General features: G+C 40.8%; 2 protein-coding genes and 1 long non-coding RNA gene across 3 annotated transcripts; 2 read left to right on the top strand and 1 right to left on the bottom strand.

Moving 5' to 3' along the window:
- Positions 1–115: 115 nt before the first annotated feature.
- snapc3 (small nuclear RNA activating complex, polypeptide 3) lies at positions 116–13522 on the top strand. The gene is made up of 9 exons (XM_058640083.1): positions 116–383; positions 8249–8332; positions 8415–8493; positions 8590–8694; positions 8802–8951; positions 9096–9178; positions 10960–11118; positions 12993–13100; positions 13189–13522. The coding sequence occupies exons 1-9, from the start codon at positions 148–150 to the stop codon at positions 13334–13336; spliced, it is 1152 nt and encodes a 383-aa protein (XP_058496066.1). The 5' UTR covers positions 116–147; the 3' UTR covers positions 13337–13522.
- Positions 13523–14897: 1375 nt separating this feature from the next.
- psip1a (PC4 and SFRS1 interacting protein 1a) lies at positions 14898–25126 on the bottom strand. The gene is made up of 17 exons (XM_058641611.1): positions 24961–25126; positions 24007–24096; positions 23005–23081; positions 22650–22788; positions 21804–21884; positions 21371–21511; positions 20614–20673; positions 20469–20529; positions 19842–19944; positions 19539–19722; positions 19363–19442; positions 19225–19280; positions 18831–18901; positions 18303–18404; positions 17564–17765; positions 16417–16507; positions 14898–15509 (listed from the first exon to the last, which is right to left on the bottom strand). Exons 2-17 carry the CDS (start codon positions 24076–24078, stop codon positions 15476–15478), a joined length of 1554 nt encoding a protein of 517 aa, XP_058497594.1. The 5' UTR covers positions 24079–24096; positions 24961–25126; the 3' UTR covers positions 14898–15475.
- LOC131467609 (uncharacterized) lies at positions 21297–27472 on the top strand. The gene is made up of 3 exons (XR_009241513.1): positions 21297–21362; positions 26830–27020; positions 27262–27472. It is a non-coding gene; the product is annotated as an uncharacterized LOC131467609 (long non-coding RNA).
- The last annotated feature ends 333 nt before the right edge of the window (positions 27473–27805 follow it).

Here is a 27805-nt window from a genome sequence, read left to right as displayed (position 1 = left end):
TACGAGAACAAAGCTCAACATAAAACATTACAGAATGCAATACTGTACTTTTTTGTACACGTCACGGCACTTCCGCCACTAGTCCCACTAGTAACAACTACATTTCCCATGAGCCTCCGCGCACTGGCTGTTGCCGTAGAAAGAAGCATGGCGGCGGCGATCAAGCAGCAAACGGACAGCACCGTAAACATACCGGATTATGAAGAAACGAATGTAAACAGCAAACCGTTTCACGTCGGCTCGTTCAGAAACGAGTGGCTGCGCAGACTGAACCCCGGAGACTGGTCCCACCAGCACGAGGACGAGGACACGTTTGATGCTAACTTCGCTGAAGACATGGGGGTCAGCGCGGAGACCATGGCCGAGCTCAAGGCCGTGTGCAGGTACTTTTTAAAGGGATAGTTCCGAGGTTTTCAGGTGTGCTGGTGTAAAGTCTTATCATTATTATCATCATCATCATCATCGTCATCATCAACGGACAAGGAGTCTCGCGATCAGCTCTCACTGATAACATGACATCCAGTAGGCACAGAAAGAAAGATGTCTTCACCTAAAGACACCTATGTCTGCCTGCTTAAGTCTACTTTAGCTTAAGAATATGTTGGCTCCCTTATTTATTTCTTGCTACTAAACAACTCTTTATGCCTGGAAACTGAAGATTATAAAACAGATGGGATATGGATATTTACAAATCAATTTGAGACTCTTCTACCAAGTTCATTAAACCTCTGGTAATTCTACTCCACCAATGTATTACTGCTGTTTATGTGCTCATCTTCCCCTTTTCCTGAAGTCCCAGGGCTTCAAACCAATATGTCATAAAATAGAACCAAACATGAGGTAGAAAGACAAAAAAAAAAACTCTCCTCCATCAGACTGTCACTCAAGTTTTCCCAAGTTCTCTGCTGTGTGTGTGTGTGTGTGTGTGGAAAGGGAGGTGGAGGGAACAGTGTTGTGGACAAACTCATGGAGCTGGGAACAAGCCCAAAAAAACCTGCAACCCATGACTACCAATATTTGTAAGCGACTTTCCAGAAAATCAATCCCAAAGTTGCTGATAATCAGCAGACTTGGCAACCATCATGGCGGGTTTGTTTATGTACTTATCATATATTAAGTTTTCATTGATGTAGCCTGATACAAAAACAGTTGATACAGCTGTTCACAAAACAATAATAAACAAAGCTATAATTTATGCAACTCCCCCTATGGTGACACCCTCACAATAATCCACGAGTCAACAAACATTATAGTTATGAATACAGTTTGTAAACATGAACTCAGCAACAACAACAACATAGTAAAACACAACCTTAAAATAGCACAAGACACTTAATGTTTTGGAAACAAACACATTTTCTACCTTTTTTAAAAAAAAACTTTTTATTTAGTATTTTCAGTATAAGCGACAACTAACGGACAAGAAAATAAAACAAAAACACAGACAAAAACATAGGGGCTCCTCAGTTAAAAGTCCTATATATAATGTCCAGTGACTTTGCTTGTTGGTGTGTAGCGTCCTCGGATGTTTTGATAAAAGCTGTCCATTTCTCCCATTTCCTGGGAAAGGTTGCTCCTCTAGATCGGAGAGAGAAAATCATCTTTTCCATGTAACACATTTCCTTCACTATGTCCATCCATTGGTTAATGCTAGGAGACTCAGATTTATACCAGCATTTTGTTATAACTTTTTTACAAGCCATCAACAGTATTTGACACAGATACCGATCATTCTTTTTAACCACATCATTAAAGACACAGAAATAGAGGATCATCACATTATTAGGAATTGTGTATCCCAAGATCTTTGCCACAGTAGTACATACATAACCCCAAAAGGTTTGAATTTTTGGGCATAGCCGAAATATATGGGAATGATCTGCGTTCATGTTTCCACACTGCCTCCAGCACTGTTCTTGCTTTTTATAAGAGGTGTAATGAAAACACCAATCAAGTTCTTCCATCCAAATATTCTCCACTTCTTAGAACTTGTAGATGAATGCTGTGCATTCCTCCTCTTTTATTTCCATGTTTAGTTCTTTCTCCCATTTTGCTTTAATATATCTTGTATTGATCCCATTCTGCTTCTGAAGACCTTGATAAATGTTAGGTATTATTTTTCTATTCTTCTTTTTATATGCTACAGTCAGGGTATCTACCACTGTATTGCCCTCTTTAGACAATGTTGGTTTGATTCTTCTCGTAAAAATCTCTTAATTGCAGGTATCGGAAAAAATCTTTGTGTTCTAGTCCGAATTCCTTCTGTAACTCACTGAAACTTTTTAAGAGCCCTCTGTGAGTTATTGTGCATACTGCTGTGATGCCCCTGTCACACCATCGCCTGAATCCAGCATCACTAATTCCTGGTTCGAATCTTGGATCTAGAGCAGGCCAAATTAATAATTTGATGTCTCCCTCCATATTATATTCTTTTACCATCTTGCTCCAGATAGCCAATGTTTGTTTAATAATTTCATTGTTGCTTTGTTGGGCCAATTTGTTTCCTATGTCCCCTAGTAATGCCTGAATCTGGAAACTTTCCATCTTGGTCTCTATGTCTTTCCATCTTGGCCTGATATAGAGGGCAGCATGTAGAAACCAGGGACTTTACTTGAGTTTCAGATTAGGCAAGGACAGCCCCCCTCTTCTTTTGGTAGTTGTCTTATACCTGACCCTCGGTCTTTTTCCGGCCCAGATAAATCTAGATATAAGTGTATCCCAGTGTCTGAATTGTGTTTCTGGAATCATCTGTGGGATGGACTGGAAAAGATATAACAGTCTCGGTACCACATTCATTTTTATTACCTCCATTCGTGTCTCAAAGTCCATGTTAAAAGCAGACCACTGCCCGATATCTGTCTTGATATTATTGTTAATGTTTTTATAATTAATTCAAAATGTTTTAATGTGGTCTTTTGTCAATACCACACCCAGGTATTTAATTACTTTGGAAATCCATTTTATTTTATGTTTTTCTCTAATTTCTTGGCCTGGGGAATAATTCAGTGTAAGAACTTGTGTTTTTGCTATGTTTAATTTATAGCCTGAGTATTTACCATAATTTTCTAATATCGACATCAGATTAGGAAATGTCCTATTTCCTTTTAGGTTGTTACTTTGTCTAATCAATAAATATAGCAAACAAGGTAGGGCTAAAACAACATCCTTGGCGAGTTCCTCGCTGTAAAATAAATCTGTCAGTTAGGTGTCCGTTCATTTTTATCCTCGCTGATGGTTCTTGGTAGAGGCCCTGGATACGTTGTGTAATTTGTTCATGAAACCCTAGTTTTCCCAAAACCTGATACAGAAATCTCCAATTGACACAGTCAAAGGCCTTTTCTGCGTCGAAGCTCATTAGTACTTTTCTCAGGCCCTGTCTTTGGATCTGATCTATCATTCATCATCATTCAATCTTTTTTGAAATTATTGAAGTAAAAATCTTATAATCCACATTTAGGATTGAAATAGGTCTATAGGATTCACAAAGTTCTTTATTGTTACCTTGCTTTGGAATAACTGAAATGATGGCCTCTTTCCAAGAGGGGGGTCCGTTTGCCCTCTGTCAGAGTCTGATTGAATGAATTCAGAAGTAACAGGGTTAATTCCTCCCTAAATGTCTTATACCACTCGCTAGGGAATCCGTCACTACCTGGCGTTTTGTTTGATTTTAATCTACTAATTGCGGCATCTAGTTCTTTCTTCGTGATGCTGGAAATTAATTTTTTATTTTGCTCTCTGCCAATAGCAGGCAAGTCCAAAGAATCAAGGAATTCTTTCATTTCACACTCTCTTTTTGCTGTGGGTTGGATATACAAGTTTTTATAGTAATCTTTAAAAACCTTAACTATTTCTTCAGGCTCAAATAGTAATTGTTTGGTTACAGGGTCTCTAATCGTATGTATTGTTTGAGAAGCTTGCTGGACCTTAAGTCTTCTTGCCAAATATTTAGTTGCTTTAGATCCAGATTCATAATATGTCTGTTTAGTGAATCTTAGTTTTTTCTCAACCTCTTGACCTAAGATGTCATCTATCTGCCGTCTCACATTGATTATTTGTTGTAAAGCCGGATCATCTTTTTTATTTTTATTTTTATGTTGCTGTTCCAGTATTATTAATTGTTTAACCAATTTCTTATAATCTTCCTCTCTAGTCTTTTTTTGGTAAGCTGCCCTCGATATTAACCTCCCTCTCATTACAACTTTTACCGTGTCCCAAAAAATGGTAGGATCCACTGGGCTGTCTAAGTTGTCCTCTATGCAGCATGTAATTTCTTTCTTAACCTCCTTCCTCCTGTGTTTTCTGGTTATTCAGCATACCCACATTTAATCTCCATATTGTATTTTTATTTCTCCTAGATAAATGGATATTGAGATAAGTAATACTGTGATCAGATAAGTCAGTTACATTCCTCTACTCTATATCTGTCTATTGTGTTCATAAAAAATAGTCTATCCTGGAGTACAGTGTGAGTGTGGAGCCGAATAATGCGTGTAGTCCTTCTCAAATGGATGGAGCGCTCTCCAAACATTAAACATCACCAATTCAGCTGGAGAGGTGCTGACAAGCTTCGATAGATGAGTCTTAGTTCTCTTGTTATTACTTGTGTCCAGTTGAGCATTCAAAATCATGTTGAAATCCCCCGCACATATTAGAATTCCCTCGGTTTCCTGGGCTATAATCTCAAACAGTTATTTCAAGAACATTCTATCAGAGTTAGGTGGCACATAGACATTGACCAAAGTAACTAAATGATTATCCAATTTCCCTTTTGCTATTACATATCTCCCTTCTTTGTCATTTATTTCTTTGAGTTCAAAATTGACAGAGTTGTAAATTAATATGGCGACTCCTCTCTTAGGACCTTTCTTAAATGAACTGAAAAATGTATTTTTAAATCCAAATTTCCTCAGTTTATCATGTTCTTGCTGAGTTAGATGTGTTTCTTGTAAATATATCACTTGAATTTTTTGCCATTACTTTTCCTCTTTTAATTACATTGTTTAAGCCATTCACATTTAAGGACGCTATTCTCACGTTGTTACTCTGTATCACTTATAAGAATAAAGACAAAAGAAAACATCAGTAGCCCCACTAACAATGCCAAAACGGTGGCATGGAACAAACATATCAAATATAACAGGTGAACTTCCAAACAGTTGAGGATCTTACTGTCCTCCCACGATCTGATCCCGTTGGTGGATCTAGGAAAAACCCCCTTAGATAAAGAGGGGCCTAACTTAGAAATGACAGGGCCTACAGTGAGCGTATAGTCATTCTACATGAGTCCAACGTTAAGTAACCCAGACCCCGACAGTCGCTTTTCTTTTAGCATAGGAATAGAAATGGTAACCATTATTCTGACAACTAAAAACACAGATTATATCAGAACATTTCTACCGGTTTTGCTTCGTTTTATAATCATTGATCTTCAGTCAAAGAATCTTCGGAACTCTTGCAGCTTTCCTTGGCTCGTGCGGCTGCTGTTGAGTAGTTCCTCCGTGATCCCTCATTACGCTGCCACTCCACGGCGGAACTGAGCCGTGACTCCAGCCCGGCCTCTGCTGCCGCGGTCGCCGGTGTCGCCGGTGTCTTCTCAGCGAGTCCGCGTCTCTCTAATTACTGCTTAACCTCCCCGGCAGTGTTGTAGACTCGAGTTCCTTTCTCCCAATGGATCCTCATCCTGGTAAACGGCGCCTGGAACCGGACGCCTTTCTCCTTCAATATTCTTTTAGCAGCATTATACTCCTTTCTCTTTTGCACAACCTCTGTGGCGTAATCGTGGTGGAAAGACAGGACCTTGTTCCCCAGCTGTATTTTCTTTCTCCATACCTCTCTCAGGACTCTCTCTTTAGTAGAGAATTCCAGAAAGTTGACAATGATGGGTCTCGAATGAGCTCCGTCTGCAGGTTTCTGTGCAAGTGACCGATGCGACCGATGAATTTTGAGATTAGAATCTTCCGGCAGGTGGAGTTCACGTCGGAGCAGGTCTTGAACAAACTTGGCTGCAGACTCGCCCTCTTCTCCCTCAGTAACTCCGTAGATACGGAGATTATTCCTCCTCGATCTGGATTCCAGATCAGTTAACTTATTCTGCAGATCTTTTTGTTCTTGATCTTGCCGCTCTGCAGTTGCTGCTCAGTGGCAACTTTAGCAAGTTGTTGGTTTATATCCTGTTTGAAATCATCAAAGTCTTTTTTCACGTTGCTCCTCAGCGTTTCACTAAATGAGCGAAGGGCATCTTTTAATTCTGTTTTTAAATCTCTTATCTCCTTGCTGATAATTTCAAGGTCTGACCCCATGTTCGTCTTACTTGCAGCAAGGTGTCATGGACGCCGTCTTCCTCAACTTCACGGCTAGCTAGCGGTTCCTCTATTTCGTCTGTCATCGTGTTTTTGAGCCGGAGCGAGTCGAGTTTTCCTTCCCAGTCCAGCTTTTCCCCGGTCACATTACAGTCGGTGTGATTACAAGCTTTAGTTATTCGAGTTTTCGGGGAGTTTTACACTTGACTGTCGAGAGCGCTGATGCCACGCAGCCTTCCACTCCATGCGCCTTCCCGGAAGTCCCTGTGTCTTTTCTACCTTTTATTGCAGAGAGTAATATTGTAATGTAACTGATTACTTTCATGTCCAAGTAACTTGGATACTCAACTACCAGGAGCTTTAAGTGTGGAACAGGCTCAACATATCCACCACTTCTTTTCATTAACCGGACTTTAACTAGCTACGACTAGGCCAGCATTATTTCAACCCATTTAATTATTAACCCAATTAAAACAACTGTTGGAATGAGACACTTCCAGGTGATTTCTGATTACATAAGAAGCATAAGATTATATTCAGAATAAACAGTAAATGACTCAGAGAACAGTCTCCAACCCTCTGCTGTGAGCCGCAATTATCATTATCATCATCAGACTTTATTGTCCCAGTTACAGGAACTTTGATTGCAGCATTGGAAGGACACATCGATCATAAATGATAACGTGGATAACAGTATTATAAAAAGAACTGCGAGACTGAAATTGCAGTGTGTGCAAGGAATATAATATAATGCATGATATTATAATGTAAGCACTTGCACGACATTGATCAGGGTGACGTGCGACAATGGGGAATGCAGATCTGAATGCTCCCAATTGAGCCTGAACGCATCCTCAGATTTGGTCATAAACATGCTAGTTTTGTTTTTTACTCTAATCAGTAACCTGCTGATCAGCTGCTTCTGAATGTACCAAAAACTGGGCTGAAGCTCAGAGGTCCCGGTTGCAGGCCTGGCTCCCAGACTCTGAAATGAGTTGCCTTTTAATAGTAGACACGCCCTTTCACTTCCTGTTTTAAAGCTTGTCATAAGACACACTTCTTGTCCTTGGCCTTTGACTTGCCGTTTATTCACAGTTACACTTTGTCTAACTGTGTTGTTTTTAAATGAGCTCGATGAATAAAGTGGATTGGATAGGATGTGTTGCGCTATTCAAATGTGATCTGATCATTGAGGACAGGGACTATATTACCATGTTCAGACCTTAACATCTGCTCAGTGAGTCCATCATTTGTGGTCCGGTCTGATGTGCTCCCAGATCCACTCATAAAACCACATAAAACCACATGCTGACGGGGTTTGGGGAACTCTTGAGGCCACATTCCTGAACATGACGTCTGTCCTCATGTCCTCATGTCCCGCTGCAGTTTTTTTATAATAAAAACTTTTCAGCACTCGTCTGATCATTCACTGTCATAATACTAACACTAATGAACACATTATTTCTTTTTCTTTCTCCCAAACCAAAGTTAGATGTTTGTTTTAAAGTGATAATACACTTTAGAGCTGAAACAATTAATCGATGAATCGATTGTTAATTGATTGCTAAATTAATCGACAGCTATTTTGATAATCGATTAATCGGTTTGAAGCTTTTTTTCATGATTAAAACAAGATTTCCGATCGTTTTAGCTTCTTAAATGTGAGTATTTTCTTCATTTCTTTGCTCTGGATAACAAAGAAATCATTAGGTTAATCATTTTAGACATTTGAGAACATCATCATTTCCAGGTTTGATGAACACTACATTTATTAAGGTTTTCTGATATTTTATGGACCAAACAATTCATTGATTAATTGAGAAAATAATCGACAGATTAATCGATTATGAAAATGATTGTTAGTTGCAGCTCTAATACACTTACACAAACATACCTATGGCTGTGTTTCTTGTCCCATCGTTTCCATGTTTTTATTTCTGTCCTTTCAGTGATGATTCACTCCGTTGCCACCCCAAGGATCAGCAGCCTGACACTGACGTTGTGCCCCCAGACCCGAGACTGAGCACGCTAATGTATGAATCTTTCTCAGCACTCACAGTTCATTGATAAACCAACAGCATATAAAGAAACTCTGTGTGATTTAATTTTTTACAGACAAAGGAAAAAAAGACAAGATTACAAAGCCTCTCTGAAAATCACCAAGAACAGACATGACCTCTACGCTGATGAACTGGTGCGTTTGTTGGGGAATTGTTGAGCTGCAGATAAAAAGAGTCGGAGAAGCTTCATATACTATCATATCATTTGGTTGATTCTGTTTCATATCCAGGAACGTCTAACTGTTGGTGGGCAACCAGAAACTGAAGCGGACAAGTTGCCTGAGGGAGAACTCATTCTGACCATCAACGTCTACTATCCTGCAAGTTTTGCCAAAGTGTGTGTTTGTTCCCTTCGTCACAGACACTGTTTCTTGCATTGCTGTTCTCTGTGGTAGTCACAGGTGTGTGTGTGTGTGTGTGTGTGTGTGTTCATTGCCCTCAGTTTAACTACATCAGACCGCACACGTCTTTGCTGATGACGGGCTCCCACACACTGGCAGAGCTCAGAGATGCCATTTGCTGCGTCAGCGACTTGCAAGTGTTGGGAGAGTTCAGCAGCACACCAGACATGGCTCCAGACTTCATCAGCAAAGTGAGCGCATGAAACTTTCAGCAAACTGATCTGAATGTATTCACTCTGTATTCACGCTCTAGCAACACTTAGAGTATGTGGTCTCTGGTTTGTGGACCCAGTCACAAAACACAGAGATAATATCTTCATGTGATCTGTTTTCAGGAGCTCTACAAGTCGGCTTTCTTTTTCTTCGAAGGAGTTTTCTACAACGACACGCGATTCCCAGAGTCTAAAGATATGAGCATGTGAGTTTAAAAAAAAAAAAAGGTATTTTCTTTTGAGTTGAGACTGTCCTCAAAATGTCCTGCTCCTGCTTGACGGGAACCTCACTACTTACTACTAAAATAATGAATGAACTATGAATGAATGAACTATGTGAGCATGACAGAGAGGAACATAAAGAAAGAGAGGCAAGAGGAGCAAAGTCAATCAATGCTCTTACTCTGAAAATACGTTTTAACCATTAGAAAAAGGAAATGATATAATTATTGGAGTGAGTACTACTGCGGGGGCTGCAAGAAAGTGATCAGACATCAGCTGAGGAGGCTGTGTCTAATACTTCCTAAGGATGGAATGCGTTTTTGCACGCTCAGGAATGTGGACACGTCTGTCCTCATGTCCCCTCTGGATCTGAGGACGCGTTCAGACCTTTACAGAGCAGGATCTGGCTGTGATTGGATCACTGAGGACGGAGGTTAATACCAGGTCTGAATGGGACGATTGTCTTTTAAATATCACTGTGAAGCTTCTCTTATCAATCAACAGTGGCACAAACAAAGTCATTTCATTTATTGTCTCCTTGTGATTCTTCCTGCTGTCTTGGCCAGCTGTTCACATTCAGGAAAATAATCTTACTCATAAGCAGAACAGACAATATTTGGGGCAGAACATTGCTCTTGATTTGCTTCCTTCTCAAGCTAAAATGCCCTAAAAACTTGGGTTGGACAAGAGCAGAAGTGACACTGATACTCTGAAATGACAAAAAGTCATTTTTACTTCATCTACAGTAACTAGGGTTTTGATAAAGCAACTTTTTGCAGGGTGTCCGCAGGGTCTTAAAAAGTATTAAAAGTTGATAAATCAATTTTTTACTTAAAAGTATTGAGAAATCTTAATTAAATGTTGTCCATAGAGTTTGACTGCAAAAAGTATGCATGAATGTATTTATTTTCCTCGACGCGTTTGTTAAAATCTACGATGCGCAGACATGCTCGCCCTGCAACATCGGCTCGGGGCAGCGCGCGTACACATGGCGTTACGAGTCTTGTGACAGCGAACGCGCTGCTCCTCCCCCTGCCGCGAAATAATATCCGAAATCGCACGAAATAAACTCCAAAATCGCCAGAGATGGGAAACTGTAAGTTTGCGGACTCCTGGTTGGAGATCCCTGAATTTCAGCAATGGCTGAAGTCTGTTGCTGAGAACAACTGGGGGGCCTTTTGTATATATTGCAGAAAGAAAGTAAGCGTAGCCTCGATGGGCATCAACGCTGGCAGCAGAGAGCAGAAGCAGCTGTCTGTTGTTGGTGAACGACATGTAAAAAAAAAAAAAAAACTAGATTAAAAAGAAAAGTGCAGTCAAAAAAAGACAGACACAATAAACCAACAGTTCATAGAGTCAAACATGTTTTAGTTTAAAGGGCAGTCCAAACCTGGAGGTGTGTTAATTCTACTTGTTTTCAGGTTCATGAACTTAAGTTTTGTAAGTATTAGTCCAGTAAGTACAAATAAGGCTCATCAATGATTTAGTGTCAGTTTATCTGTTGCGACGAATCGTGATTTAGGACACACGCGGTGCTCGAGGACACATTACTTTCACTCATTAACCTCAAGTCCAAAGTTGGACATTTCAAATTATCCATAACCTAAAGTCATGAATCGGTTTAAAACGGTGGATTTAGTCTGATTCACAGTAAAGCTCTGTCCTTTACTGTGAGACGGCACTGTGTAGAGATATATCTATCTATATATCTATCTATCTATATATCTATCTATATTATTTTTGTCATCTTATGATTGTGATACAGGACCGTCATCGAATGGGCAAAGGCTCGTAATTTCCCGCCATACAGCCAGGCAGTGATGGAAGACACCAGGCTCGTGGATCTGAAGCTCAAAGTTGGTTTCCCGTACCTCTACTGTCACCAGGGAGACTGTGAACACCTCGTCATCGTCACAGACGTCAGGTCAGTGTTCATCATCACACACACACACACTGACTCCATCACTGCACACATCACCAAAGAGCATCCGATCCCTGTGTTCTCACTGAAGGATCACTTGAACATAATCCAGAGATATGATAAGGGAGCTGGCAGAAGAAGGTCTGTGACTTTAGCACACATTTGTGTAGGGGTGTGCGATATTGATGAAAATCAATATCCTGATATTTTTTGGGGATTTTGCTGATAACGATAATTGGCGATTTTGCAATCCTCAAAAAATGTGTTTGTAAAAGCAGGGAAGGCCTGTTGTACCAGCTTCCTCTTGTTAATAGTATATTAGATGTTAATGATAACATTGTCCTACTCGGCTTGATCATGCAGTGAATGTGTGGCCTCTCAAAAGAGCCAATGTTTTCATTGGTTCTTGCAAAATGATTTCGACATACTCGATATTGTGATTTCACACATCGTTAAAACAACAATTAAGATACTATCTTAGACGATATTTAGCGCACACTGCTACATTTGTGTTCTCACATACAGCCTCTTTAGCCTCTTTAGTCTCTTTAAATGGACCAAAGTTTGTCTCCTTCGTTTAGTGAAAGTTCATCTGAACTCTGACGACACCAAACAAGTCAGAAAAATGCAAACAGACTATCCAGCGAACCAAAGAGAGTCAGTGAGGAGAACTTGCTGCCTCGTCTGCAGTGGTTCAATGGATGGGATGGATTTTCTGTTTTTGATAAGCCAGGTTTTCTTCTTCTTCTTCTTCTTCCTCATGGGCAACACGGCTCCAAACGAGCAGCTGTTTTAACTGCGTGACGAAAAGTGCAGGGTGAACGTGAACTTAATGGAAATTTAGAGACTTGTGTCACTGAGCAAACACTATTGATCACTGATGTGAAGTAATATTCTGAAAGGTCCAGATAGAGAAAATATTTGCCAATTTTCAAAGTGAATTGAAGGATTGTAAATTAGAACTGTTAATAATAAAAAGTTATGATCTGAGGTTGTTTCATATGTTTAGGATTATATTCAGCGATTTCCACTACATGGTCCTGGTGTGACTCGACTCGCCTCTGCACGGTTATTTTGCTTTTCCATTAGCACTTTTTAGTACCTGCTCTGGTCAGTGAGCTGAGCTGATGCTATGTGTGACGTCGTCAGACTGCCGTCACAGGAAGAGTCATGAGACGTCTGACACAAGAATCAAACCAATCAATGCCAAACTGTAGATCAGTAAAAAAAAAGACTTAACAATCCTGAAAAATCTCCAACATTTAACTCTGAAATCTAATCTAAAATCTCCTTTAACAGAGGAGTCAGGTGTATTTAGTGACTGCACTGCTGAAAGCTGGCGATCGCGAGCGGCATCACAACCTCTGCCGCCGTCTGTGCTCCGCTCAGTCAGCATGAACTGAACTAATTGTTTTAATTCACTGATTCTAATGACTCAGTACACTGAAAACAACTTTACAAGTCACTAGTTTGTTTGTGTTGCCTGTAAAACGTAGTCATGTGATGACTCTGCCCATGTTGAGAAGGTACTATATTGTAATGGCAAACCAAACAAACAGTGATTGAGGCGTGGCGGGACCATGTAGTGGAGAAGCGGCTTTACATGTCGGCTAAAAACCCAACTATACTGGGGTTTTCCATCAATGGGTGATTCTGTTGACCTGAGTCTATCACAACACGCTGTAAGCACCAGATTTCACCGCTGTCACAAGACTTCAGAGCTAATTCTGCTTTGAACAGATGGTGTGAGCAGGGAAACCGCACATGAAAGCAACTCTTGAATGTTACCAATGTGAGACAAATCTTTCTGTCATCCCTCATGACCTCGAAGAAGTGGGTCTGCTCCTGATTTGTCTTTTTGTTTGAACCCACTGCAGACTGACACATGAGACCGACTGTCTGAACAAGAAGCTGTATCCCCTTCTCATCCACAAACACAGGATCAGCACTCAGAAGTGTGCCGTCTGCCACGTCTTCATTGGAAGGTTTGCTAACATAAATAATAATAATAATAATAATAATAATAATAAAATAATAGAAAGAAAAGGTGACACGTCCCGTGTGTTTTTGCAGATGGTTAACGACCAAAGACCGGTTAGCTCCGAGTGACCCGTGTCTCTTCTGTGACAAGTGTTTCCGGATGCTTCACTACGACGCTGAGGGCAACAAGCTGGGAGATTTTCTGGCCTATTCGTTTGTGGACCGTGGTGCTTTCAACTAAAGCTCGTTCTGCAGTGATCTGCTCACATCACTGATTTAATGCTGTACAATACAGTTTAATATCTTTGTATTTCGGAAAGAAATGTTTAGTTTTGGTTGTTTTGTTGTTGTTGTTTTCTTCTTCTGTGTCCTGAACACTAATGCTGTTTCTTTGCATTTGAAATTAAAGGTGACATTGACTGACTTATTTAGAGTTCTGTATTTTTTTTCCATGACATTTTAAAATGAACAAACGGAATAAAGTGTGACAGACGAGAGTGCTGGAGGTCAGCAGATATCAGACAGTAGGTGCAGCGTAGCACTCCATGTGTTTGAGCAGTATGATCTAATAATAAAAAATACAAAATAAAAGCTTTTCTGTTGACTTCCTGCATGGAGTTTGCATATTCTGTGTGTGTGTGTGTGTGTGTGTGTGTGTGTGTGTGTGTGTGTGTGTGTGTGTGTGTGTGTGTGTGTGTGTGTGTGTGTGTGTGTGTGTGTGTGTGTGTGTGTGTGTGTGTGTGTGTGTGTGTGTGTGTGTGTGTGTGTGTGTGTGTGTGTGTGTGTGTGTGTGTGTGTGTGTGTGTGTGTGTGTGTGTGTGTGTGTGTGTGTGTGTGTGTGTGTGTGTGTGTGTGTGTGTGTGTGTGTGTGTGTGTGTGTGTGTGTGTGTGTGTGTGTGTGTGTGTGTGTGTGTGTGTGTGTGTGTGTGTGTGTGTGTGTGTGTGTGTGTGTGTGTGTGTGTGTGTGTGTGTGTGTGTGTGTGTGTGTGTGTGTGTGTGTGTGTGTGTGTGTGTGTGTGTGTGTGTGTGTGTGTGTGTGTGTGTGTGTGTGTGTGTGTGTGTGTGTGTGTGTGTGTGTGTGTGTGTGTGTGTGTGTGTGTGTGTGTGTGTGTGTGTGTTCCCCACAGTTCATGCGCGTTCCCCACAGTTCATGCGCACCCTTCCCGCCCTGGTATGCAAATTACACGCACATCACGCCCTCCTTGTCCCTCCCCTCAAGCCCCTCCTCTACACGCCAAGAGTGACAAGTTGAAACAGTGACATCAGAAAAACCCTGACAGCGTTAAAAAAAAGTGAGATTGTCATTTTTTCAGTGACAAAACTTGTTTATTTTTAGTACCTCAGTTTGTCACTCACCCTTCCTTTAAACAGTGTGTGGCTGAGGTGATAGAAAAAGTACTAAATATGAACATGAAATTACATATACACGCTTTTCTGGTGTCATTGTAGACAAATTCATTCATTTTAGATTGATTTATTTATTTTGCATCATAATATGATTATGAAGTAAATCAAAAGAAGCACTTTTATTTTGAAATTCTATGAAATATCATTGTGAAAATCTTTATTGTGATAACATGATGGAATAAAGTTTAATCATTTTAAAAACAGTTGTTTTTTCTCTGAAGACCAGAGATCAATGATCACTATAGAGCAGCAGCTACCGTCACCTTTCACTGAAAACTTTCCGGGTGACAAAAGTGACTTTTATATAAAACGTTTTTTTCTATTTTATATACAGTTCTTTATCCAACAATCCAGACATGATTTCTATCAACGTAAAAACGATCAGAGACAAAGTGTACGACATGTACTACTTTATTAACGGATGCTGAGACACAAAAATACTCTTATTTACATCTACAGTATGTTAAAAAAGGAAGAGCAACGTTAAAATAGACACTTAAACAAGGTGGAGAATAAAGCATTTTACTCTATGTGTACTTTTCTATGTGCGCATCTGAAGCCACGCTAATGCAGCCGCTATGCTGTAATAAGAAGTGGTGCAGGTGGCAAAGAATCTTTAAACCCTGTAAGAAATGACAAAGCATAGAATAAAAATGGAATGCATGCTAAGAACAATCTAAATTCACGACGCTATAGATGAACATCATTCTAGTCTTTTCTCTTTTCACTGTTAAACTCTCAACGGTTGTGACGATGCAAGTCAGAAATGTGAAGTTAACACAAAATACAAAAATAATCTAGGTCGTCAGTCACACAGTTGAAGCAGTTTGATGTACCGGAGCCTTTAAGCAGCAAAACCGACAGAACGTGTCAGTAAACTGGAAACCAGTGTTCAAGAGGGACCGGGCCACAGATCCCAGTCAGTGAGCCCAGTGTGGACAGTGTGAGAGCAGCAGCGGCAGCAGGACAACACTCAAGTGGACTCTTCCTGAGCTTTAGGGGTGCTACTGGCAAACAAACAAACACAAACAAACACAAAAACAGATTCGAAGGTGAATAAATGTGACTGGAAATGATTCAGGACAAAACTATATCATATAATGTTCCATAATGTAACCACATATTCCAATATATCACCTTCCTGTATGCAAATATGTCCTGAAACTGTTACACATCATTTTAAACAACATAGTAACACACGTTAATTATGATGCAGTCATAACCTCATGTCTCACAGCATTTTAAAATCAGAACAAAGCTTTTCTACTATGTTCCCTGGTCCTGCAACAAACTTCAAATCCTGATTCTAAACGTAGAATAAAAGAATTACACGTGGTAGAAGTTCAGAGAGAAAGAAGAACAGAAAGAACAGACTCCTGCTGTGAGACTCTGTCGGTGCAGAACCAGAGGAAAGGGAGCGCGAGGGAGTGCGAGGGAGCGCGAGGGAGTGCGAGGCTGCTGCTGCTGCTGAACCAGCGTGTTTGTGTTCAACCAAAATGTCTCTTCTCTACATGTGTTTACATTTCAGCAAGTGTCATTGTAATCTCTGGTTACAGTGATGTTCACCTGCTTTTGTGTGTGTGTGTGTGTGTCAAGAGTGATTGCTGATCTCCTATTAGTAGTAAAAAAAAAAAGATATGTGATATCAGGGTGACATGGACATAATTATTCAATGTTCTAAAATGACCTGGTTTCCTCACGTTTAACTTGAATAAAGAAATGTTTTATCTTTTCATATCTGACATTTGCACTAATTATTGAGTGATTTCATGTGAAACCTTGATGCCACATCACCCAGCGTTCAAAGAGACGCACAAAACACAGCAAAATGACCTGAACGCTGTCCCTTTAACGTTTGTGGAGACGATAATCACACACTTTTGTTTCTGTACGTTTTGTTTCCATGAAACATACCTGTGATGTTTAGCAGCTGAGGCGTCTTCTAGCAGCTTCTCTGTCTCATGCTTCTTCTCTTCAGGGCTCATGTCCCCGTTTGAAATCTTGTCTGTAGGCAGTGCACGGAAACACACACACACAGAGAGACAGACAGACAGACAGACAGACAGAGAGAGAGAGAGTCAGTGAGACAGAACATAGCTGCATCACAGACCAGTGTGGACGCAGGAACTCTCACAGGCATGTGACGACACATGCTGCGCTCCCGACCACACGGAGATAAAGAGGATTTTCCGTGTGTTTGGCACGCTGTGCTCCAGAAAGGAACCTTTCAAAGAGGCGGTGATTTCAGTGGAAGTACAGTACGAACACAGATGACGTCTCTGTTCTCCTTCTGGTTTTCAAATGGGACTCAACTCGTTATGACTTGATGATTTTCTAATAACCAGCACTTTCTTTAACACACGTCCTGTGAGTGTCTCTTAGATGATAACTGCTATCATCGTGATCGTGATGGAAGTTCCTGTTCGTGTGGTTTGACCTGCTGCTTCAAAAAGTCACGTAAATAAAGTGCAGCGCAGTTTTACACAGTGTTTACACAGTGTTTACACAGTGTTTACACAGCGGTCCATTTACGTGAAGTGAAGGAGCAGTGTTTTCTCAGTCAGAGCCGTTTTTCTTTGCATGTTAATAATACTTTTATTATTGACTAAGTCAACGCAGCTTTCACATGTGGCCTGAGTTTTGTTTGAACCAAAGCGTTATGATATTCAAATATTCAAATATTCAAATGTGTATGTGGTACAGTTTAAACTTTAAAAGTATTTGTTTTCTTTTGATGGACTCGATGCTGCTAAATGTCTGCGTGTGTTTTTATACTTGCATGTGTACAGATGTTGCACTGGGAGGACTGTAATCAACTGGTTCCACAGTGTGAGAGTCTAATGTAAATTCTCTCCACCATGACATTTACAGCATGTGTGACTGCACCTGTTTCCTCGCCGTGAAGCTGTTTTTTCCCTTTGGTCGTTATGATTTACTGACGTGAATAAACAACATGACATGATTGGTGTTCAAAGGCTTAAAGCCTCGTGGAAGAGAACACTTGGATAGAATGAAATGATGACATTTAAATGGTCGATGTGTCTCTTTAAAGGACCAGTACCTGAGGTGTTCTCCTTGGCTTGCTCGACTCTCTTCAGTGCTCCCTTCTTTGCTTCTTCGTGCTGACGTTGCTCTGCTAAAGACTTGTTGAGCACCTGGCTGAGCACGCAGTCGCCTTCTCCGACCAAAAACATACTCTTAAACTTGTTATACAACATAGTGGCCTTATCCATGATGTCCTGACTGGCCTTGAACCTGCGGATCTGCAACATGAAGAGGAACAAGCGTCACTCACTCACTCACTCACTCACTCACTCACTGACCGACACAGAGAAACACGCCATTTGTCGTGTGGACTTTGTAACATTCTGCTGTACTTTTGTCATCAGGTCTAGACACACTAACCTTACTCACTAGTAACCCTTAAGTTAAGGGTTAATCGTCCCAGACAGAAATAAAGTCATAACAAAGACAAAAACATGTTATTCTTTGTAGCTGACACTCTCACATGACATGGTAGGAAACCTTATATGTTGCCCTCTGCTGGACTCTAAGGGGTACTGCTGAAATAAGTGCTTATGAGAGAACAGCCTTTACAATTCAAAAAGACAACGGCAACGTTTTAATACAAATCAGGTCGTCCTCACCTCCCACACAAACGTGACAACACACCTAATGATTCTTTTCATAATTGTTCATCTGTTGATTATTTTCGTTTGGGCCATAAAACGTGAAAAAATGTCTTCAAAAAAAAGAAGAAGTTAAAGAAGTAATCTCTGGTTCAAGTTTAATCTCCATACCTTTTTGAGTGTGGCAATCAGTTCACTGTGTTTCTGCAGGTTCTGAGTGGTGACCTGGAGAGCACTGATCTCATCTAACGCCTCCAAGCACTTCTTCACATCCTAGAGATGGACAGGGGGACAAAATAGTGAAGAAATGGACGGGAGGTCAAATGTTTAAAAGCCTGTGATATGACCAAAAATGTAATAGTGATAAAGTGAATCAAAGTACGTTTGTAAAACACATAATCAGGTTTTTAAACTTTTTAAACATTTTTGAACTTCTGTTATATTGCTCGTAAAGGATTAAAGGAGATTAATTACAGATCATAATTAATTAATCTCTCAATTGTATTAATGGCTTGACAGCACTAATTGAATTATATTATTAATACCATTTAGAAACCAACAGCAATAAAATAAATACACAGCGACATAAAGAAGCAAAAGATCAAATTTCATCACGCTGTATTAGAAATACTTCAAAATAAGAAACATTTGTCCTTTAATCAAGTTGGAAAAAGACTAAATTTGAAGAAATGAACTTACAGGGTTGTCAATTTTCAGTGAAATCTTGATTTCACTGTGCAGTCGCTGGAGCTTAAAGTCAGTCGACACTTCTGAGTACAAAGGAATGAAGAAAGACAACACGGTCACAGACCTTTCAAAGGATAAACATTATCTGCTACAGTGTTCACACAGAGAGAGACACATGGATCAGGACAATTATAAACTATAACATTATAATTATATATGATATTATAAATTATAATGATAAGCCTTTCAATGGTTTATAACATCTGCAGACTATGGGATCACTTTGTAATGTTCAGCTGTGCAAATCAAGATGACTACAAGTGCTGCCCATTGAAAATCTATTATCTCCCATTAGTATAAACATGACACTTCAATTTTAATTCATTTGTAAAATGATGGCGCTCACCTTTTTTCTTAACTCCCGCCTTGTCTTCGTTCTTCTTCCCATCGTCTTTGCTGACCCTGCGAGTGAGTAAAACATTGTAATGAGTTCGTCATTAGTTATTATATTCTTAACATCATCATCATCGTCATCAACACTTACTCTCTTAACTCATCTGCTTTCCTCCGCCGAGCGTCTTTGTCCACTTCTGAGCTTTGCTGTTTCTTTCTGCTTTTATTTTTCTGCGACGACAGTTGATAAAAAAGATTGATGAGAACTTTGTCATCCTTGTTAGTTGACTGCAGATGAAGATGTCTGTGCATTGACTCGACACCTGCCTCCTCATCGTCAGACCCGGAGGAGCCATCATCCTTGGACTGCTTCTTCTTCTTGGCTTCAGGCTCCTTCACTTCTGCGTCCTTTCCTTTGCTGTCCTCCCTCTTCTTTCTCTTGTCCTCCTCTCCGCTCTTAGACTTGTCCTCTGGTCCCCTCTTTCTCTTTCTGTCCAACTCAGTAGTGTCCCTGAAAGTGTTTTAAGAATGCAAACGTAAGGGCAAGCTTGGTTTGGAGCAGAACGGTTGAATGCTCAGTCTGTACAGCGGTGATACTGTAGCACTGTGTGTTCATATTCATGTGCTTACATTTCACTTCCTGAGCCTTGCTGGTCCTGCTGCTGCTGCTGCTGCTGCAGAAGCAGCTTCTCACTTTTGGGCTTCCTGCCTCTTCGTTTGGGACCCTCTCCACCTGATCTCACACACACACACACACACACCAACATTTCAGTTTAGAAGCATTAGTTTTCATTTCAATTACACTTGTAAAGAAATGTTTAATGAAAGTAGAGTAAGTTGAGCTTATTTATCTGCTCGTTATTGATATTAATTGTAATCCAATTGAATTGGTGGAGCAGTGAAAATGTATAGCCCTAGTCTGTGGTGCTATTTGCTGCCTTTAATGAACGCATTCCATTATTTATTCATTCATTCATTCCCTTTCTCTGCCCTATTTTCATGTCAGTGCTGAGAGTGTGTCGTGTCCTTAGGTCAGTGCTTCTCAGTCCTGGTCCTCTGGGACCCACTGCCCTGCACGCTCAAACACACCCGATTCAAATATAATAAACGACCCATTTGTTTGAATCAGGTGTGTCACAGACGTTCAGAGTGAATGAGAGTCAAGGGGAGTGGATGTAATGTACGATGTAATGTGCGTTATGTGCTATAAATGACTCCAGAACCAGAGTCAACAGCATCCCATGGAGCGGAGTTTACCTGACGGACTCACAGGACTCACAGGAGCATCTTCTGTCTCCGCCTCCTGGTCAGCGTCACTCTGGAGACAAATGATAGGAAAATGATAAAATGATGAAGCGAACAACATTTGACACGAGTGACTCGACCGAGAGATGCTACCAACCTTTTTCTTGCGTCCTCTCTTTTGTTTGAGAACATCCGTGGCTTCGTTCTGAGCTGCACCCTAAAGTGTGACACCTTTGTTAATGTTGGGCTTCATGTCAGCAGTGATGTCTCCACTGAAAACACTATTTTGGTTTCAGGCATTCCTAATTTCATGCTGCAAATTTTGGGAAGTCGCTGCCAGATATATTTCCTCAGATGATCTGCGTCTCCTCCCTTCTCAGTGAGACTTTCTTAGAAAGAAAACTTCTGTATGTCATTGGGACGTCACTCTCAGAAATACCCAGTGGGAAAGTGTTACCATTAAAGTTAAGGACAAACCTGAGGGAAAATAAAACATGTAACTGAGAAACCACTTACCTTTCTCCACAGAGAGCACAGAGACAAAGCCATGCAAAAGTAAAGCTACAGCAGCTCATTGCCGACAGAGGAATTTAGCATTATGTGGACAGAGTGAAGAGAGGGAAATGAAAAAAGCACCAACGCGAGTCCGTCAGGGTGGTGAAACACACACAAAACACTTCCCTGTTAGTGACGGCACAGGCACAGACATGAATTAAATGTCCACTGGGCCTCACGTGATATTATTGAACCTTTCACCCAAACACCCACCACCAGAGAAACATGGTCTAACAAGAGTTTAAAGTTCATAACAAACAAACAAACAAACCACCAACTGCCACATGCAACCTTTCCAGCAGAGGAGGAATCTGACACGCTGCACCGCGTTATGGTATCCTAGCATGCAACGTACGTACATCCTGGTTCTGAGGACCCTGCTCAGAGATCAGAGACCCTTTCTCCTTCTCCTTCTCCTTCTCCTCCTCCTCCTCCTCCTGCTCCTTCTCCTCCTCCTCCTCCTCATTCTCATTCTCCTGCTCAGCCTCACTTCCTGGAACCTGAATGCACCCGAGACAGCATAGGACGCAGTGCGGTGGGGTAAGCAAGTCTTGAAAGGGAGAAAAGTTAGCGAGTATCCTTATGTAGAAAGACACACTACTCTTGGATCTAGTAATGACACAAATATCAATACTGTGAGTGGCTGCCTGCCATGCCATATGTACGTCAGTATGAGGCAGACACACACACACACACACGTTAGATAAAGAGCAGAAAGACAGCAAAAGAAGAGAGAAGCTGACAACACAGGTACAAGCAAGTGTGGACACGGAGGAGGAAACTAACACGTACTTTGGATCTGATCCCCTTGTCGTCTGCCTCTTCCTCTCCGTCTGGACTGCTGTCTGAATCCTTTTCAGTGAAAGGAAGCGGCTTCAAACAAACAGAAAACAAAACAGTCACCATCATGAAATCATTGAATCTGTTCTCAGACATGAACTCTGAATAATGTCCGGAGAGTTTGTCGTGTTTTGCACACGTTCACAGCAGCAGGAGAATCTCTGGAGGATCCAGGCCAGTGGATACGGACACAGTCACTCACTGTGGATTATCTGGAGATTCTCTTGCTACATTTTCACACCATTACATTTTCCTTCAGACCATATCCAGAGATTAGAGGGAGTCAGCAGCAGAAGAAATGTGCATTCATATAAACATGAATCAAATGTCAATGTCTGCAGAATCTCTGGAAGTCCGTGCATGTCTGAAAGCAGCTATGCAGTGTTGCTCGTTAACAATCAAATGCTTCATTCCTTGTAAATATGAAAACCAGCCTCGCCATATTTCCCTGAGCAAGACTAAGCAAGCGTCTGATGATGATCACACAGTTTTCACACGGATAAGAATCTTAAAGCAGGGTTTTATTTTTAACAGAACTGTGACATAATAATAACTGGAATAGGAAATACACTGAAATGACTTCAAAGACGATCAGGCATTAGTCACTTCATCAGGGGGAGATAACAAAAGTCAACAGCTGCTTCATGAGAAACCCCTGCAAGGCTGACTTTACGTCAACAGTGGAAGAAAAATACAACAGGAAGGGACAAAGGGCAACTTCTGAGGAACAGTTCATCCAAGCCCAAGTACCGCCTCTGGAGGATAAATATCAAAAGATGATTTTGGAGTAGGACATACCTTGGGTGCAGTGAGCTCAACCTTTGGGTTGTTCTCAATTTCCCACAATCCTTCATTGAAGCCTTTCCTCTTGTTGGGCTTGGCGTACTTCTCTTTGTTGGTCTGGTATGGAAAGATATCTTTTGGGCCGAGAAAGGCTCTATTGGAAAAAAACCAGATCAATGTAAGGACGCATGTCCGTGTGATGCTTCCTGAAGCATTAAAAATGCAGAATGTTTACAGCGACAGACACGCAGACGTGTAACTCTATTCAGACACTCATCAAACATTAATGTGTTTAGAGAAACACACAGGATGGAGATATACGACGTCATCATACATTCAAAAACACATGCAAGTTATTTCCATGACTGACGTTTCGTGGGTGCCAAAGAAGAAGATGGGAAACTTGATGTTGGATGGTTTCACGGCACCATCGGGGACTTCATCGATCTGTAAGAGAGTGGAGAGAAGCAGGAGTGAACTAAAAATATACCTGTGATCCTTTTTACTGAGCTGTGTTTTAGGTTGTGTAGCTGCACTCTTTTTTAAATGACGATTTTGGTAACAAAACGATAACAAAAACAAAATAATTGAAACAAAAACGGTTATTACAACACGGGGGCTTTTATTCTGAAAAAAACACTTTTAATGTTGTAATGGTGTTTGACTTCCTGTCTGGCTCATCATCTGGCAAAAATAGAACCCAGGCATTCAGTGGAATCCCTGGGTTAAACATGCAGTAAAGATATATACAATCATTTATAGTTTTGTGGTTCAAAATTTCATGTTTAAAGCCACTTTTTCTTTTTTTTACATGTGGAAGAAATTGAATTTGTTTTCAAGTCACTGAGTAATCGTGATTATTATTTTTTCAACATAATTATTAATTATTTTCCATTTTTCTCCTATTATTTTCTCAATAAGCCTTTTTAACCAATGGAAAATATTGCATTAATCTTCGAGAACAATATAATCAATAGTCCTTTTTTCATGGTCTGAAGTCAGAAATACGTCATTTCCACACAGACTTTATACATTACACTGGATATCTTTGGACTGCAGGTCAGGAGAAAAAGGAGGGAATATTTCAGGGATGTAGACTAGATTGTGGCGTTGATCCAGATCTGGACTCAGGATGTATTTGAGTGTGCGTGTTCATCATTTTTTATAACTCAGCAGCAGCATCAGTTTCACATCACAAGTAATCATTCTTGTCTGCATTAACTTTACATGTTGTACTCTTTGAAGCCCCGCCTTTACACAGTGTGCTATGTGAGTGTTTATGTGCTCTGTATTCTACGGACAGAAGAAAAATCTATCCTTTAAAAGCTTGATCATTTGTCTTACTTTGCCTGTAAATGAGCTGCACACTTACTCTTGCAGGCCAGTGAGGGTAGCCCTTCATTTTGGCAAAAATCAGATCACCGGGTTTCCAGTCTCGAGCCATAATGAAGGTGTTCACAAGCTGCAAAATAAAGACACATTCATTACAAAAGGTCTGTGTTACAAAAGCAGAATAAAGAGATTCAGGATTACAGACAAAGACAGGTTTGACCTGTTTAAATCACTCCGTCCTGACTTCACTCACTCACTCATTCATCTTCTACCACTTTCTCCTCCACATGAGGGGCACTATATCCTAACTGATATAGGGTGAAAGGCGGGGTACACCCTGGACAGGTCACTCGTCCATCACAGGGCTACACGCAGACAAACACCCATCCAACTCAATTTAGAGTGTCCAATTTGCCTCATCCCTAAATCTGCTGTGTTTGGACTGTGGGAGGAAACAGGAGAACCTGGAGAAAACACACACACACACACACACACACACACACACACACACACACACACACACTAACCACTACACCTCCATCCTGACTTTATACATGTAAGATGGGATAAGGAGGTGCAGCTCCTGGGGAAGATGTGGCTGCACATTCCACATCCAGACATCAACAGTAACTCATAGACGTGCACGAGGAGATAAGACACCAACTATTACTTCAACCTAGCTGCACACGATACATCTCCATGGCAACAGAAACAGCTCACTGGTCGATGACGTGCAACACATACAGTAGAGGTGAAGCTGCTCAGGCATCATGGTGAACAGAGCCCCTCCCCCTAACATCATTCAAACATGACAGTCGTCAGTGTAAACACTCACAGTGTGACCTCCACCTGCTGCCATCGACACTCAGAAACAAGAGAAAACACCACCTGAACCATCGTGACAGAGACACGAGCTCCTCCTCATCCACGACACCGCAGGCTGTAAAAGCAGCCCCCCCCCCCCCGTGTTCACCTCTGTGAGAGTGGAAATTACCTCAGTAATGTTCGTAGTGGAGTGAATTCTCGATGTCGCGCGTACTTTGAGGAGAATAAAACAATACACGGCTCCTTTTCCGCACAGTCACACAGACGCACGCTTTCCGCTCCCGCGCAGGACGTTGACAGACCGTACCATTATGTGTCATTACAAGAGGGGTGTCTGTTTTCACTCAATGCCGCTGCTTATGTTTGTATTTATCTTAAAAGGAACAATAACGCGAAACAAATCACTGCTTCATTTAATACTAAAGGGATTTCAAATGTAAGGAGTACATTTTAAGTTCTGCTTCATAGATCGTCTTTAACAGACATTCCACTCGACTTGGGGGGGAAAAAGTGGGCGTCAATTTCCACGCATGCGCACAGGAGTTACAAACTATTTGGCGTAATCAATTCACTTTAAGTTACACTTGATGTCTTTGACGGTGATAAAGTGCACGTTTAGTCCTCACAAGTTATTGTGACCTGAAAATGTGGTCAGAGTGAGACCTCTGTGGGAGGCTGTGGCCACAGCTCTGTTGCAGGGTGAGAGAATTATGAATAGAGAATAACAGTAATAATATCTGACAGTATAAATAAATGATTCATGTGTAAACTTTGTAATATTACTAAATTCTTATTCATATATGTTTTAAAGTTCAAAATGACCTACATCTAAATGTTGGAAAAACAATTAATTTACTCCGACCACTGACGTTTAAGTTATACTGCCAATAAAGTTTGGATTATAAAAAACCAAAAACCAAAACAGCAAAAAACCCTGAAGTTTAAGTATTAATGCTGAGGACACTGGCGCTCCCTCAGACTACCACACACTGTTTGGTTTGCGAACAGTGACCCCTAGTGGCAAAATTAGGCTTAACATCTGTAGTGTGTGATGGATGGGTGTCCTGAGACTGAAGGAGGCTTCATTAAGTTTCAATGGTTTTAACACACACTAAAACAACCATCAGCAGATTTACACTCATGACAGATTCATCTTACACTTGCTAACGCTTAAATATTTGAAAATGTCAAAATGACACCATTAAATTACAAGTTACACAACTTGAGATTGTGCTAGATTTTATTAGTTTTTATCACAAATGCTTAGTTTTAATTTAGTTTTTATTAGTTTTAGTTTGTTGTATCATGGAGCATTTACCAGGTGCAAGATTCAAAACGGTGATAATTAAAAAAGTATTGTGTCTCAAATACAACCTTTCAAAATTGCCGGCAGAGAAAAACTAAATACACTTTATATGTACAGTATATATGTATATGTATGAAATTCATTTACAAAGATGAAAACTAAGCTTTTAAAAAAAAACTCTAGTTTTTATTTTTATTTCAGTTATGACAATGTTTTTTTCCCTATTTGTTAGTTTTCGTTAACTATAATATCCTTGGTTATTAGATGTGTTGTCTTCATACTTTGGTTTTAAGAAATCATTTTTTCAGTTACTGTTACCTGTCTCATCTCAAACCAGTGTGTCCATTCTCTTTTGACCTCTGGCATTTAAAATGCACATTTTTTGCACAGAGAACTGCTGCTCACTGGATGTTTTTTCTCTAGTTCTGACCACTCTCTGTAAACCGCTGAAGCAGTTTCTGAAATACTCAGAGCAGCCTGTTCAAAGTCACTTACATCGTCTGAGTAGGTCGTCATGACCGTGTCTACATGCTTAAATCCAGTGAGTTGCTGCCATGTGATTGACTCATTTTATATTTAAATTAACAAGCGGGTGTTCCTAATAAAGTGGATACTGCGGCTGTATGTGAAAAACAGTATATGAAGGTGACCTTAACATTTGTGGCCACACAGATTCACAGGCAAGCTTACACAAATCCTATGTGAGTGTGTGTGTGTGTGTGTGTATTACAGATAATAGAAGATGCTGATAGTTGAAGGACGGGCTCATCAGCCACATGGTCCCAGAGAGGGGGATAAGGGAGAAGAGGAGGCCAGGATGGGCCAGAGGAGGGTGGATGAGACAAAAGGAGAAGAGAGGTGGAACCTGAGCACATGCACAGGAATAACTCCGGAGCTTCCAGGCCCCCTGCCCAGCCTGTGAGGTGAGAGACCTTGGTGTTGGACCCCAGCCAGCTCAGTGGGGTTCCTGCTCAGACACACACAGCCATTACAGAGGCTAGCAATGGAGCTTTAGAGAGATGACAGTGTGTGTGTGTGTGTGTGCATCCTTCACCCTGGCAGACGATATGTTGGCAGAACATCCCGACTCACTCCGTCTCTGAGGGCCACAAAGTCCTGTTATCCTTCCTCACTCATTTGTTAACCTGCCTCTCTTCTTTGCAGCGCTCTCGCTCACATGCTGAGGAAGGCTGCTTCATACATGACCTGTGCCATTCCACATCACCTCCCTCCTGGAATGCCACCCCCTCGCCACACTGGCAGTCGTGAGACACTCCGGGAAAGAGTTCACTCAAGGCGTCGTGTTCAGCACGGAGCAGCAGCCTGACCAGCACTGAGCTGGTCACTCTCAGCTGATCTTTGGTGTCATGGGGACAAGAGCCGATTAAACAATAACAACTGATGCTTCTGTCGTGAATTGTTAGCGTTGCATACAAAGTAATAGTCTCAAGCATAGTTCTGAAGAACCTTGACATTACTGGAATATTTCAATTTATGCAACTTATAAAAGTTATTAAACTATACAAACACGTTATACTTAATTATGTCGTTTTTACTGCAATTGTTACAAATGATTTCACAGGAAATTATTTTAATCCAGTTACTTACTTACACATTATAGATGTGCATCAGTTGTTGTCGCATTTCTATGAAAATAGTTGCAGTTGCAGCCCCACATGAAAGCATCAGTGATACTAATATAATCATT

This window comes from Solea solea, chromosome 10, assembly GCF_958295425.1.
Source record: "Solea solea chromosome 10, fSolSol10.1, whole genome shotgun sequence".
Classification (NCBI taxonomy): Eukaryota; Metazoa; Chordata; class Actinopteri; order Pleuronectiformes; family Soleidae; genus Solea; species Solea solea.
The sequence above is the reverse complement of the archived record's forward strand: the minus strand, read 5'-3'. Positions and strand labels throughout refer to the sequence as shown.